General features: G+C 37.7%; 1 protein-coding gene across 4 annotated transcripts in view; it reads right to left on the bottom strand.

Annotated features, from left to right (window-relative positions):
* Nucleotides 1–6290: 6290 nt before the first annotated feature.
* LOC139766208 (selenocysteine lyase-like) overlaps nt 6291–14117 on the bottom strand; it is a 66344-nt gene continuing 58517 nt past the window's right edge. For all 4 annotated transcript variants that reach the window (XM_071694513.1, XM_071694509.1, XM_071694510.1 and 1 more), the window contains exon 9: nt 6291–13035. In XM_071694513.1, coding sequence (XP_071550614.1) covers nt 12887–13035 — 149 coding nt within the window. In that variant the 3' untranslated portion in view covers nt 6291–12886. The remainder of the gene's footprint in view (nt 13036–14117) is intronic.

Genomic DNA, 14117 nt, shown 5'->3' with positions numbered 1-14117 from the left:
AGTTTGAAAACGTAAACAAGAAGGTGGATGATACACCATGATTGTGAGGTGACTCCTCCTCCTGCTGGGGAAAACCATGTGAACGAATGGCTGTCATGCACGTGCTGCAGGAGGGAGAAGGCGCTGCCGAGGTCCTGGATCTCATGTTGCAGGATCCACAGGGCGCTAGAGAGGTTCTGCTGATGGAGGGAGTAGGTGTCGCTGCGGTCCAGTGGTTGTGTTGTTGCATGTGTTGCAGAGTTATCGATGGCAGACGCCCGGGGGAAGTGCTGTACTTTTGACTTGGGAGTGTTTCCAAGGGATGACCCAAGGGTCAAAGGTCATATTATCATATCCCTGGGTCATCCCGTTGCGTTGAAGGGGTCAAGGATCTCTTCATAGTGTCCTAGATGCATCAGTCCATCCCCACCATCATCCCCTGTCAGATCCGACGCCATAAGAGGAAGTTCTCAATGTCTAGTTAAATGCGGGCAACTGGTAACTCCAGCAGTGCCCTGATAGTGGTTGATAAGACCTCCGGGACTCACTCGCCAGCCAACGATCCTCCGATAAAAGCTAGAGAGGATAGCCAGATAAGCTGGGTGACGCCCGTCACGTACGCCCGTCACGTGGGTCGTGAGGGTAGTGTGCGAGGCCACCCTGATGATGTCACCGTAGGATCCGCCAGCAGCAGTTGCTGCCGCTTTGTTGTCCCCTTGAACACGACGGTACGATCTTTAAGCACGACGGTACGGTCCTCAAGTACGGCGAGACGACCCTTGTGCATGGAGACACGACCCTCCAGCACGACGACCCCTTGGCCTTTGATTTGACTCCTAAGAGTCAAGTCAAAGGCCAAGGCCATCCTACTCAAGGATCTGTCGTGCCCAAGGGTTGTACCGTCGTACTCAAGGATCTGTCTTGCCAAGGGTCGCACAGTTGTACTGAAGGGTTGCACCGTAGTCCTCTAGAGCGTACCGTCGTACTCAAAGGTCGAAACGTTGTCCTTAAGGTCATACCATCGTATTCCAAGGTCGCACCGTAGTCCTCAAGAGCGCACCATTGTACTCAAGGGTCGCACCGTAGTCTTCAAGGGTCGTACCGTCGTACTCATGGGTCGCACCGTAGTCCTTAAGGGTCGCACCGTCGTACTCATGGGTCGCACCGTGGTCCTTAAGGGTCGTACCGTTGTACTCATGGGCCGCACTGTAGCCCTCAAGGACGTACCGTCGTACTCAAGGGTCGCACTGTAGTCCTCAAGGTCGTACCGTCGTACTCAAGGGTCGCACTGTAGTCCTCAAGGTCTTACCGTCGTACTCAAGGGTCGCACTGTAGTCCTCAAGGTCGTACCGTCGTACTCAAGGGTCGCTTCGTAGTCCTCAAAGATCGTACCATCGTACTCAAGGGTCGCACCATAATCCTAAAGGGTCGCACCGTCGTACTCAAGGGTCGCCCGTAGTCCTCAAGGTCGTGCCGTTGTACTCGAGAGTCGCACCGTAGTCCTCAAGGGTCGTACCGTCGTACTCAAGAGTCGCACTGTACTCCTCAAGGTTGTTCCGATGTACTCAAGGGTTGCACCGCAGTTCTCGAGCGTACCGTCGTACTCAAGGGTCGGACCGCAGTCCTCAAGGTCATATCGTCGTACTGTATTCTTTAAGGGTTGCACTGTCGTACTCATGGGTCGCACTGTAATCCGCAAGGGTCGTACCGTCATACGGGTCGCACTGTATTCTTCAAAGGTCGTACCGTCGTACTCAAGGATTGCACCGTAGTCCTCATGGGTCGTACAGCCGTACTCAAGGGTTGCACCGTCATACTCAAGGTTCGCATCATCGTATTCAAGGATTGTACCGTCGCACTCAAGGGTTGCTCTGTAGTCCTCAAGGTCGTCTCGTCGTACATATGGGTTGCACTGCAGTCCTCAAGGGTCGTACCATCGTACTCATGGTCGTATCGTCGTACTAAAAGGTGTTGTTTCCTACTGTTCAGGTATAGATGATATTCGGAGATAAAGATCCTAATGTCATCATTACCCTTGTGTGTGTGTAAGGGCAAAGATGGGTTGTGCAAAACTAGTCTTAGCGTTGTATGGATGTGAGTTTTGAGTTCTGAATGCAAGGGAAAAGCAGAGATGTCATTACATATTTGTGCATACATGGAGCGAGCTTTGCATTCGTTTGTCTTCTATGTTGAGTACATGAGGACAGATAATGGTAGACCTGATGGTTCATACTGAGGTTATGTGATGTGGTGGCCTTGAAACAATGGTAGGAAGTGGATAAGAAAGCAGATAACACTAACAACCTCGCCCCCTGACTTAACTGCCAGCATTAGAAGGATGGAGAAAAATATGAATACTATGAAGCAAGGGGAGACCATACTACCTTAGAAATTATACAAGTGTGGACTAAATAAAGTTCCCAATCTGTTAGACAAAATCTGCAATACTGTTGGAATCTGGAGATTACATGTAAATTGGATTTCATTCTTTGATACTGATAAGTGAGGAATTTATCTAGCCTTGATTTTAGTTTAGATTTAAATTAGCTATAAAAAGATTGGGTGTCAGGATGTAGCGTAGTCATTTCCCCATTTCCATGATGGACAGGATATCAGTGTAGAAAAAAATCTTGTTATATTCATTGCCTCTCAGACCCACTTTCTACCCATCTCTCTGTCAAAAACAAACAACGCTCGTTTTTCGGTTCAGCAATTCCACCTCTTGACTCAGTGATCATACTTGGCATTATTGTATCATCCACTCTTTCTTGGAAACCCTACAATACAGGAATAGCTAAGTCTGCCTCTAAGAAACTATTTATACAAAGGATTGATTCATCCTTGTATGGAGTACTGATCTCACATTTGGGTTCTAGCTCTGTATGCTTACATGACAGAGGTGAGTCGAAAATGATTGTACTTATAAACTGTCCCAGGCTAACTTCCAACCTTGACTTGCCCTACTCCTTAATGTTGGTTTACTTTCCCTCTTCTACAAGTATTACTTTGGTTTCAGCTCTTGAGAGCTGGCTGCTTGTGTGCATCCACCACTAGCTAGACCATGCAATACTCAGCGGGCTGTTGCATTGCATGATATTGTGTGGCCATGGGCAACTCAAGGGTGGGCCGTTTTGATACCTGCTTCTTTCCCAACACAAAGCTTTGGAACTCTGTACCTACATGTTTTTCTCAATAACTATGCCCTAGCACATTTCAAAAGACAGGTCATTCACTTCTTCCAAAATTCATAAGTACTTTCCCATGTCTTTTCCGTTTCATGATTCTTTCTATATTTCAGTTAAGGCCTGGTCTTGATGTGGACTTCTGTCAGATGAGCCTTAAAAAAATTCTGCTAAAAGATGGTCATATTTGAGACCATCCTTCACTCTCTCCCATTCTCATTCCTTTACATTTAATCAGGTTGAATTTCATTGACTGTATGTAACAGACCAACTTTGGAGTCTGTCAATTTTTTTCTGAAGTTGATGCAATCTTCCATGCTTTATAATTCCTTCATTACCTCCGCATCATCAGCAAACGTATGCAAATAAGAGTACACACCTTCTGGCAAGCCATAAACTGAACCCTGAGGCACTCTACTCATGATCTCATCTCATTTTGAGAAGCCTGCTTTGACATACATCCTTTTTTTCCTTCCACAGAGATAATCTATCAGTCAGTTTACCCTTACTCATGCCTAAAGATCTAACTTCTCAATCAACCACTCAGTGTCAAATGCTTTCTGACAGTCCAGTTGCCTTCTCATTTGACCAATACTAAGCTCACTTTTGTAAAAATCTGAAGTTTATTATTCATGACCTTTTTTCCCTGAGACCATATTGTTCCTCCTTAAGGTAATTTTTTTTTCTTTCCTTCATACTTGTCCACTGTTTCCTGCACCAGCGAGGTAACACTAGGAACAGATTAAGAAAGGCCACATTTTCTTATGTCCATCCTCTAGCTGTCATGTGCAGTGCACTGAAACCACAGCCCCCTTTGAATAACCAGACCCCTGATGCCTTTCCAAGGTTTCCCCAAGCCACTCCACACGCCCTGGTTCAGTCCACTGACAGCACGTCTTCCCCTCTAAGCCATATTATTCCACTTCACTCTATCCCATGCACACCTTTCACCTTCGTGCACTTTCAGGCTCCAACTACTCAAAATATCTTTCACTGCATCTTCCACCTCCACTTTGATCTCCCCATTCTTCTTGTCCCCTTCACTTCTGACACACATTTCCTCTCTGTCAGCCTTTCTTCACTTGTTCTCTCTACATGTTCCAAACCATTTCAGCATACCCTCTTCAGCTCTCTCAGCTACACTCTTCTCATCACTACACCTTTCTCTTCTATTATTAATTGATCAAACCACCTGGCATCACATATTGTCCTCAACGTTTCATTTCCGACCCATCTACCTTCCTCCACATATCCTCACTATAACCCATCTCGCATCCATACAACATCAACAGGATTACTGTACCTTCAAACATACCCTATTTTGCCCTTCCAAATAATGACTTCTTTAGCACATTCCTCAATACTCCTAGAACCTCCCCCCCCCCCATGACTTACTTTCACTTCCTTGGTTCCATTTGCTGCCATGGCCACTCCCCTGTGCATAAAACATTTCACTTTTTTTTAAATTATCTTGATTTTATTGACATTTGTTCTCAACTTCCTCCTTTCACACACTTTCTCTAATTCAGTTGCCAGCTGCTGTAATTCTCACTCAAACCTGCCACCAGTCATGTGATCAGCAAACAACCGACTCAATATGCAGGCATCCCTCATCCCTTACAGACTGCATATTTGTCCCTATCTTCAAGACCATTGCATTTACCTCCCTCACCACTCCATCCATAACAAAATTAAACAACCATTATGACATCACACACCTCTGCCAGAGACTAACCTTCACTTGGAACTACTATTTCTCCCTCTTCCTACTTGTATACATGCCTTACACTTGTTAAGAATTTTTCACTGCTTCTACTAGCTACCCTCACACCATTTATTTGTCAACCTTCCACAAAGCATCTCTGTCAACCCAGTCATATGCTTTCTCCAGATCCATAAAAGCTACATACAGATCCTTGTTTCTCAAAGTATTTCTCACTCCATTCTTCAAGGCAAACACCTGAGCCACACATCCTTTACCACTCCTGAAACCACATTATTTTTCCCTCAACCTGGTGCTCTGTACATGTCTTCACCCTCACAATCAATACCCTCCCATAGAGCTCCCCAGCTACACCCAACAAACTTATACCTCTGTAGTTTGAACATTCCTTTGTCTACCTTGCCATTAGACAGTGGCAATATACATGTATTCGGCCAGTCCTCAGGTACTTATGAAACAAACACACATTGAAAATAAAGAAAATCTATCAAAAATGTATTTACCTCCTTTGTTAAGAAATTCAACCTCAATGTCATCCACAGTACTCTGATTTTCTTTTCCAATATCTTACAGACCAAACTCGTTAGCGAGTTTGGTCCATAGTTCCACAACTCTTCCTCATCTCCTTTATAGATGGGCAAGATGCTTACCCTTTTCCTCTTTACCTTTCTCCAGCAACACCTTGATTAGAATTTCAAGGCAGTCTGTCAACAATATCTTGACAATCAGCACATATAATGAAATTTTACCAAGACCATGAACTTTTTATGGCTCAAGATCTTGTAATATTCTGTTAGTCTCTTCTAGAAATTCTCCACACTTTCTTAAGACCCCTAACCAATTCTATCTCTGTGGGGATGAGGTTAAAGTGACCTTCATTGTAAAAAAAAACTTGAACTGGTCATTCTTACCCTTTTAGTCTCTTCCTTGATTTGCTGCTCTTGAACCTACAATATGCTCCTGATGAACTAAAGGAAATTTTTGAAATCAATGAAGTCTACATTATTTTCTAAGTTTATATGTTCCTCCCTTTTCATCTTGCCTAACTAATTCTTTGTTCTCTTATACCAGGCTGACTGTGTGTGTTTGGATGGCAAGTAGTACAAAACTTCACTTGAGGAACAAAAACAATAAGATACTGTCGTGCTATGAAAGTGATTGATATGTGTCACAAGATGAGGCAAAATCTGGATAAAATGTCAAAGTTTGAGAGAGATGTGGTATAACTTGCAATCAACAGTGTCAAACTAATAATGAAATAAATATACCAGAAGTTCTTTTTTGATAAAAGAACTTACTTTGCATCAGGAGTACTTTAGAGTTCATAGAAAGATCTATCTAGAGAATGTGGACTGAGGATTGATTATTTAGAAGTATGTCACTGGAAGTGGACTTAAAAAACTAACTTCACACTGAGTGCTTTATTTAGCATTATAACTACAACTGTTTAGTGTCCCATGCTTCACTTGAGACAGTTGCCCAAATTCTGAAGCACCACTAGAGATGAGTTTAGTTGTTTTCCCTGGTCTGTTTAACAGAGTAACATAGGACTTTCAAAGCTACTTAGTGCTGCTTTAGAATTTGAGCATGGTGGATGGGAATGTTTATAACAACCCATTCACCCCATAGACTAGCAACTCCACGCGCCCTGTGAGTGAAAATACAAGAAATAATGCTACAAAATTAAAAGGGCAGTTATAACAAAATACCAAAATACAGCCATCATATTAATCATTACAAATTTGCAGACACTATCATGTATAAATGACTGACTGTTATGCATCAAAGTACAAGACTGCATGTTTGTGTAGATTTATCATTTTCTTTGCACAATCTAAAAAATATTTCATATATGTATGTACAACCATAGGGCGCCACAAACCATACCATTCAGGAAAACAATCTAGCACTTGCTTAGGGTGCATTGGCACCATAACTCTTCAGGTAGCAATGTCTGGAATGTCCTCACACATCCATCACCCCAGCGTTGAGGAAAGGTTCAGTTTAGGAAAAAAAAATCTTAATACTGTTTCCCTCTTAGTGGTGTTACAATCTCACAGACTGAGTCTACTGTGAAATACAGAGAGAGAGAGTGAGAGAAAGACTGTCCTTCCCTTCAAAGAGATGTTGACAAGCCCTGTCCAGCACCTTGGGTTGCCTTGTGACCCTTCCACACTTGATGAACACAATAATGTAGCACCGAAGTTACCTTATACATTCAGCACTCAAGCTTTAATGTGGAAGTTTGCATAATGCCAACTGTTGATATGCCATGGCAGCTACTGCCATCACTGTAAAAGTTAAGCTGATCCAATAATTCACTTTCAGCAATCTGATCAATGTCACCCAAAGGTATATCTAGCACCATATCTGATTTACAGCCATTCTTTTACAATAAAACATTAATACACCTATTTCATCAATTCCTTCACCATACTTATATAAATATACAGTACTTTCAAAAGTAATACCCTGTATTTTTAAAACTAACTACATCACACAAAAAGTATTTACCTAAAACCTTTGGGAAACTATTATCAATGAACAACCTGACTTGTGTGATAAAATGAAAATGTTTTCAAGTGACTGACTGTACTTTTTATCAACTTCATTCCACAGTAACCAAATACCAATCATTAACTGTAGAAAGGCAACCCTTCAGGCCACATATTAGCAGTTTGAAAGCTCAGTACCATCACCACTTTCAATATTCATTTTAGTAGGTATTCCTTTGTTTAATTTTTTACATTTACTAAATTCAGTTATATCTCCAATGAACTGTATATGCACTTGTCATTCAAATCCAAAGGTACCTGCAACTATGAAACATTAAGCCATTTCAATCTTGGGAGGTGTTGGCCTGTGAGCTAATTAACTGTTTCATTGTGATGTAGGTGGCAGAAAACCCTCAATCTCTGCCCACTCCTCATTATACTGGAAGACTGAACCCACAATCAATCACAGCTCTATACATTCTGGCCTCCTGGAGACACACCAAGGCTATCACCCATGCTGAAAGTCACAAGAAGAGCAACATCAAGGGCACTCTATTCGTAACTTCAGCTTGAGGTCAATCCAACCAGAAGCAGAACACCATTGTTTGTCACAAATTATAAATGGTCAGAGTAATCACAGTTAAAACTCCAGTAGCGTTACATTCACAAATAAAATCCTAACATAAATAAATGTATATCAATACACGACACAATGGTGTTCCTTAACTGAATACAAATCATAACTACTGCTTTAAGCAAGCACATCTACTAGAGAAACCTATCACAAGTCATAAGCAGCATGTCTACATATCTCAAGACACAATATCATTACAAAAATAGCTTTTTTCAACAAACCATATTAAGTTAAACAGTCCACAGAGTTTACAGACTAATAAGTTTCCACAATAAATATGGCATGACTGATTATAACAAACTTTTTGATGGTATATGCATCTTTTCTACAAATCAATGATTTGCACAACACATCAAACCATTTTTCTAAGAAATTCAGCCTAACTCATACAACAGGTACAATTAAGAAAATTAATATATATCTTCCTGATATCAATAACATTTTCTTTCTAGCAGACAAGGCTTTTGGCAAATTGTGAAAAATGTAGCAAATCTTTTGTGCAGTGATATTCACAACTATATCATTTGTTTTAAAAAATTACAAGTCAATAAACTGAGATCACAAGGAAAGCACTAAACAAGCAAACAGGCAAGCAATTACAACAAAAATTTGAAACAAAATTCTGCTGGCTACATTTCTTTTAATAAAAAAAGGCTTCTCAAATTACTTGAGCAAGTTTTAATGTAAGCAATTCTACTGTGATTCTTTGTGAAAGCTAATCTACTACTGATGCCAGATCCTTTACTGCATCTCAAAATACTCATATAAACTTTTTTATGGTAAAACTTTAGACTGTGACAAATGCTGCTACACTTACCGTTAACATCTGATATAAACACTGGTGAAGTTAACATCTAATGGCAGTTTTAAGATGCATTATTCTAAATGTACAAAACTATTGCTGTTTCAGCATCATGAAACTGGAAAATATCAATATCAATAAATAAAAAAAATTAATATAAAATAAAAAAAGTAAAAATTATCACAAAAGCAAAACAATATTCCCTAAACTTAATACAATACTGCTTCAATTAGTAATTTCATTAATATAATATATTCATGGGACAACTGAAGCAGTGCATCTTTTGTATATGAACCAATACTACAGCTCAGTGGATGAACCATAAATTCTGCATTCTCTTATTAAGAAAAGTGTAATAAAAACCTTGAGCTTACAGTTGTTAAATGGAAATATGATGTGATGTTATGAATGGAGGTATAAAATTATTAAGATGACATATATAAACAAAAATATGACAACCATTTCATATTTGAGTAGGTTGCTAGAATGACAAGTGTTACCACACGATAACAGTGCTTAATGTATTAGATACTATACAGACCCTACACCTCTGCGGATGAACAAATTTCCATGCTCAACCAAGATGGAGTGTGAAGCTAGGTTTCAATCCATCATAACCTACAAAAGATTCAGCTTATAAAAAATGGAGAAACTATACCTTATTCACCACTTCAAAAAATATCAAAATGAATACCACAGCAAGCTCCCATTAATCAAGGTATATTATTTCAACGTTACTAAAATCATGCAATCAGTGAGGTGCCTGGAGATTCTGCTGGAGTAATTCTATTTGAAATAAAAGATATAGTCCAGGGGTATAGGTATACATTAACAATTTATGTGAAGTGAGAATGGCATTAATCCCTAACTTCACCTGACGGGCAGAAAAAGTTATCTGACTCGCTTGTTTAATCATGAATGGTCCCAATGTTGCATCCAAATAAAAAAAATCACTCAATGAAATATCCTTCTTCCAAGTAGCCGGAAGTATTAAAAAATATCTTCAAATGTATATTTTCACAAAGAATCAGTACACTGCAGATAAATCTAAATTTTGAATATAAAGAACATGGTTATTAACATTTCTCTCTAAAAGTTATCTTGGACAAAGAGAAAAGCAATAAATGAAGCAAGAACAATTCTCTCTAAAAGTTATCCTGGACAAAGAGAAAAGCTAATTCAAAAATGAAATTTTTCAAAGATGTCATCACATGCATACAAACTTTCAAGAGCTTTGTCTTGCAGAGTGAAGTAGCTACATAACAGCAAAATGAAAAAGTATTAGTTGGTAAGCAAGACTGGCTAATCAGCTCTGCACACAGAAGGAACTGTGATGTCTGGTGCAAACTATTCTGCCATGCTCAACTTTGGAAAAAGGATCTTAACAGTCTCCCAAATATAAAGCATGAACGTCTTTATGGGATAACTCTTAATACAAAGAATTATGGGTAAAATTTCCAGTAATATAACAGTGAAATGACAAAAAATGCACGGAGAAAAGGATAAATGAGCCAGGTAAAAAAAAAAAAATTTCATAAAAAATCAGTCTTGAGTCATATTCATACTCTATCACTATTACTGTAACCCAGGAGTTGAGAAATACCATGTTCAACCAGTCTAAGTCAGTCATGGACCACATACAAAGTAAAAGTGTACAGTCTTAGAATTACCATTAACAACTAAAAGTTGTATCTCTTTTGGGTAGCTGTTATCACTTGGCCTTAACAGGCTCAATAACCTAGGCAGTTGAATGGAATCACGTCTAAATAATCAAATCAGCAACCAGTCCATGGACTAAACGTATCATGGTAACTTTGTTCCTTAGAACAAAACTCTTCACTGAAGTTATCATGACGTCTTCAGTGTAATTCAAAATATCACATGCCCAAACACCTACAACAGGTCATCATAAGGGGCTAGTCTCATTCACAAAAGCTAGATTACAATGAAAATATGTATGTACCAGCCAATTTAGCCAATTATGACAAAATCAAAATCTAGTAACATGGCACAAATGTCAAATACCTCACATTTAAAGCTAAAATTTTACAAACCTTCTCAAAAAATATAATATTTATATGAAATAAAAGTCACCTTCAAATACAAACAATTTCTCACAATATAAAACCAGAATCATGTAAACTATTCATTGGACATCAAAAAGAAACATATGACAAGTTTCCATATAATTACCACTTTCCTGAATCACTACTGAGATCACAAGTTTAAACAGCAATTTGATAATAAGGAATGCAAAAACATTACGTTAATCCATTAATGTCAACAGCATTATTCAAAATTAGTGATTAGTTTCTATATCACACTCAAAAGGAATTGATTTCACAATATACCTCTCACAACGGGAGAAATATGGTTTTACTGATTCATTGAACCAAAGAATTCTATGAAGAAAATTTCATCTAAAATGTGTCCTTTTATATCTAACAATGACACAATCACCATATACTAATCACCTGATAACTATGTAGTGGCTCTCTTTTAAATTTGACAATTGAAGGGTATATATTCTAACCATATTTCTATGTCTATGCTGGATATTCCATAATTTGAAAAATTCTTCAAGTAAACCTGTTAAATAGTTTTACCATAAATTTCATAAACCTTACCAACCACTTTTTTCATTAACATACATGGATCAACATAACATGGATTTACTTGCTTTAACCTCACAGAATCCATGATTAAAGAAGTATAGTGTACTGAATGTTGTAAAATAATTTTAGTCCTATTTAAAATCATGAGTGGACATACAAATTACAAGTCACAAGATCTAACCTTCAAAACTGGAAAAAATAATTTATCAAAAATAAGTTAATTATATGCATGCTACTGAAGAGATAAAATATCAAAACCATTTCGTTTTTATAATTTCCCTCACAGCCAATAGTTGAATCTAAACTATGATTGGCTAAAAAGTTCCCCTCAATGATCACCTCCAGACTTCAAACTGATTTTAAAGATGCAAGTGACATTTCCTTGAATTCTCGTATAATCCCAACTATAACCACTGAGATCCACACCAACCTGTCACACTAGTCACGAAAACACACGCAAAATAGAACATATCACAGATTATCCATCAAGTTCTTTTGATGATTTGGTGTCCAAAAATATCATTATACCTCACCACGAACCTCAAAAAGAAGTGGTTCTACAGAAACAATTTCATACAGAGAGGAGCTCCTTAACTCTGCCCACCACTGTCCCAGCTACATATCATAATTATAATATTACATTAATAATAACAATAATTAATAATAATAATAATAATAATAATAATAATAATAATAATAATAATAATAATGAAAAATTTTAACCAATAATTTTGTTTTATTCATGCACCCTTGATGAAAACCATCACATCCTATAAAACTTATATTTCCAAGAATCTAACATTTTTAATAAAAAGAATCTGAATATGACTACTGTACCACTTGACAGTCAAGAGTGCAATTATGCCTTTCAGCCAGAGAATTACTATCTTACACACCCTGAATATACAATCACATAGACTTAAATTTGGGAAAAACAAAAACCTTATTAAGTACAAATCTGCTTATCAATTTTGTGATATTTTACTCATCTATATATATTATGAATATGATATGAATACACTACTTTTGAAGTAGTCTGTAAAGAGACTTAACAAATTATATAATTATGTAACAAATCTATCATGATAGATAATCCAATCTTCATACTATAAATATTTTAAGGTGAATAACATAAGTAGCAACACATTTATCCAAAATAAGTTAAGCATAGAATTTATTAAGAATTTAATAAAATCAAAACTATAATGAGTCAACTCTTCATGCAATAACTTTCATAATGTTCTGTAAATAAATCCATGGTGGATAAAATAATTATCTGCATGAATGTAGGATGGTACCAAACAGTCATTTATTTACACTGGATTTTGTTTTCTGATTGCCTAAGTATCTCATAAAAAAAAAAATATTATGTACTCATAATAAAGCCTCCCTCATTTTCCAGACCTGAGGCTCTAATGAAGCTAAAAATGATGTATGACATCAAACTCTTACATATCTACACAGATCGCCCAATCAACTTCTCAACTGCCTGTTTGATGTCTTGAATTGCTAAGTCAATTTCTTCCATGGTAGTGTCCCTTCCAAGACTTAAACGAATGGTACGAGATGCATGGAATGAACACACACCTGAAGCTTCAAGGATGCCTGCAAAACATTCATAATGTCAAAACATAATCATAATGGAAAAAGAAAAGTGATTAATATATGACATGACCACTTTGACAAAAGTCAGTAAGTGAGGACCAGCCTCTACAGTATCAACTTGTATCCTAGTCTGAGTATTACTTCAAATACTTAGCACAAACAGCCCCAAACAGAATATTCTCATCCACCACATGTACTATATTCAGTGAATTCATCAAGCCTTGTAACATAAAACACTTGGCAAATTTTCAAGAACTCAATAAAGTTTCCATCGCATTCATTCATAATCACAATACCACGATGTGATCTATACATATGTTTTCCTCGTTATCAAATGAGTGAAAGAAAATAGGAAACATCATGAAAAAGAAAAATGGAAAGGAAATACATCTTTGAAAAGATGATGTGAAAAGAGTAAAAGCAGATACTGCTTCATGTGCAGTGACCAAAATGGGAGGAATAATCCAGTTTTGGTCTATTGTATGTTGTGAATAATTTACAAAATATTTCCTTATCCATATAGTTGTCCGAACTGTGTATGCAATTATTCATTTGCACTATACGAAGAGGGAATTTTACACCCATGAAGCCCTATCTCTTGAACATTCTCTCATATCTTTTAAATCTCTGTATTCTCTCCACACTTAACATATCCTTGTTCAGCTTGTTCCATTCATCCACCAATCTTAAACTTAAATCTACTTCTCTGCATTCTTTTCAATAAGTTTCTTACTTAATTTCATGTGGTGGGCAAATTTAAGGCTTCCAGCCTTTCTCTGTATTATCAATCACCTCTTAATTCTGGTACCATCTTTGCTGCCTTGCTAAATATTTCCTTATCCATATACTTGAAAATCATTCTAGTGATTGACAAAAGACAGTTTGCCTCCTTCATCATTCTCCAACTATAGAACTCTAGTGACAGGTATGGAGCAAACTCCTAAGTCCTTTCACACACACAATTCTGAAGCCAACTTCTTGCTTATTTGTCTTCATTACTTTACATTTACTCAGGTTGAATTTCATCAACCATGTACCAGACTAACTTCAGAGTCAGTCTAGACTTTCATATAAGTTGATGC

This window comes from Panulirus ornatus, chromosome 57 (assembly GCF_036320965.1).
Source record: "Panulirus ornatus isolate Po-2019 chromosome 57, ASM3632096v1, whole genome shotgun sequence".
Taxonomy (NCBI): Eukaryota; Metazoa; Arthropoda; class Malacostraca; order Decapoda; family Palinuridae; genus Panulirus; species Panulirus ornatus.
This window is presented reverse-complemented; position numbering and strand designations above follow the sequence as displayed.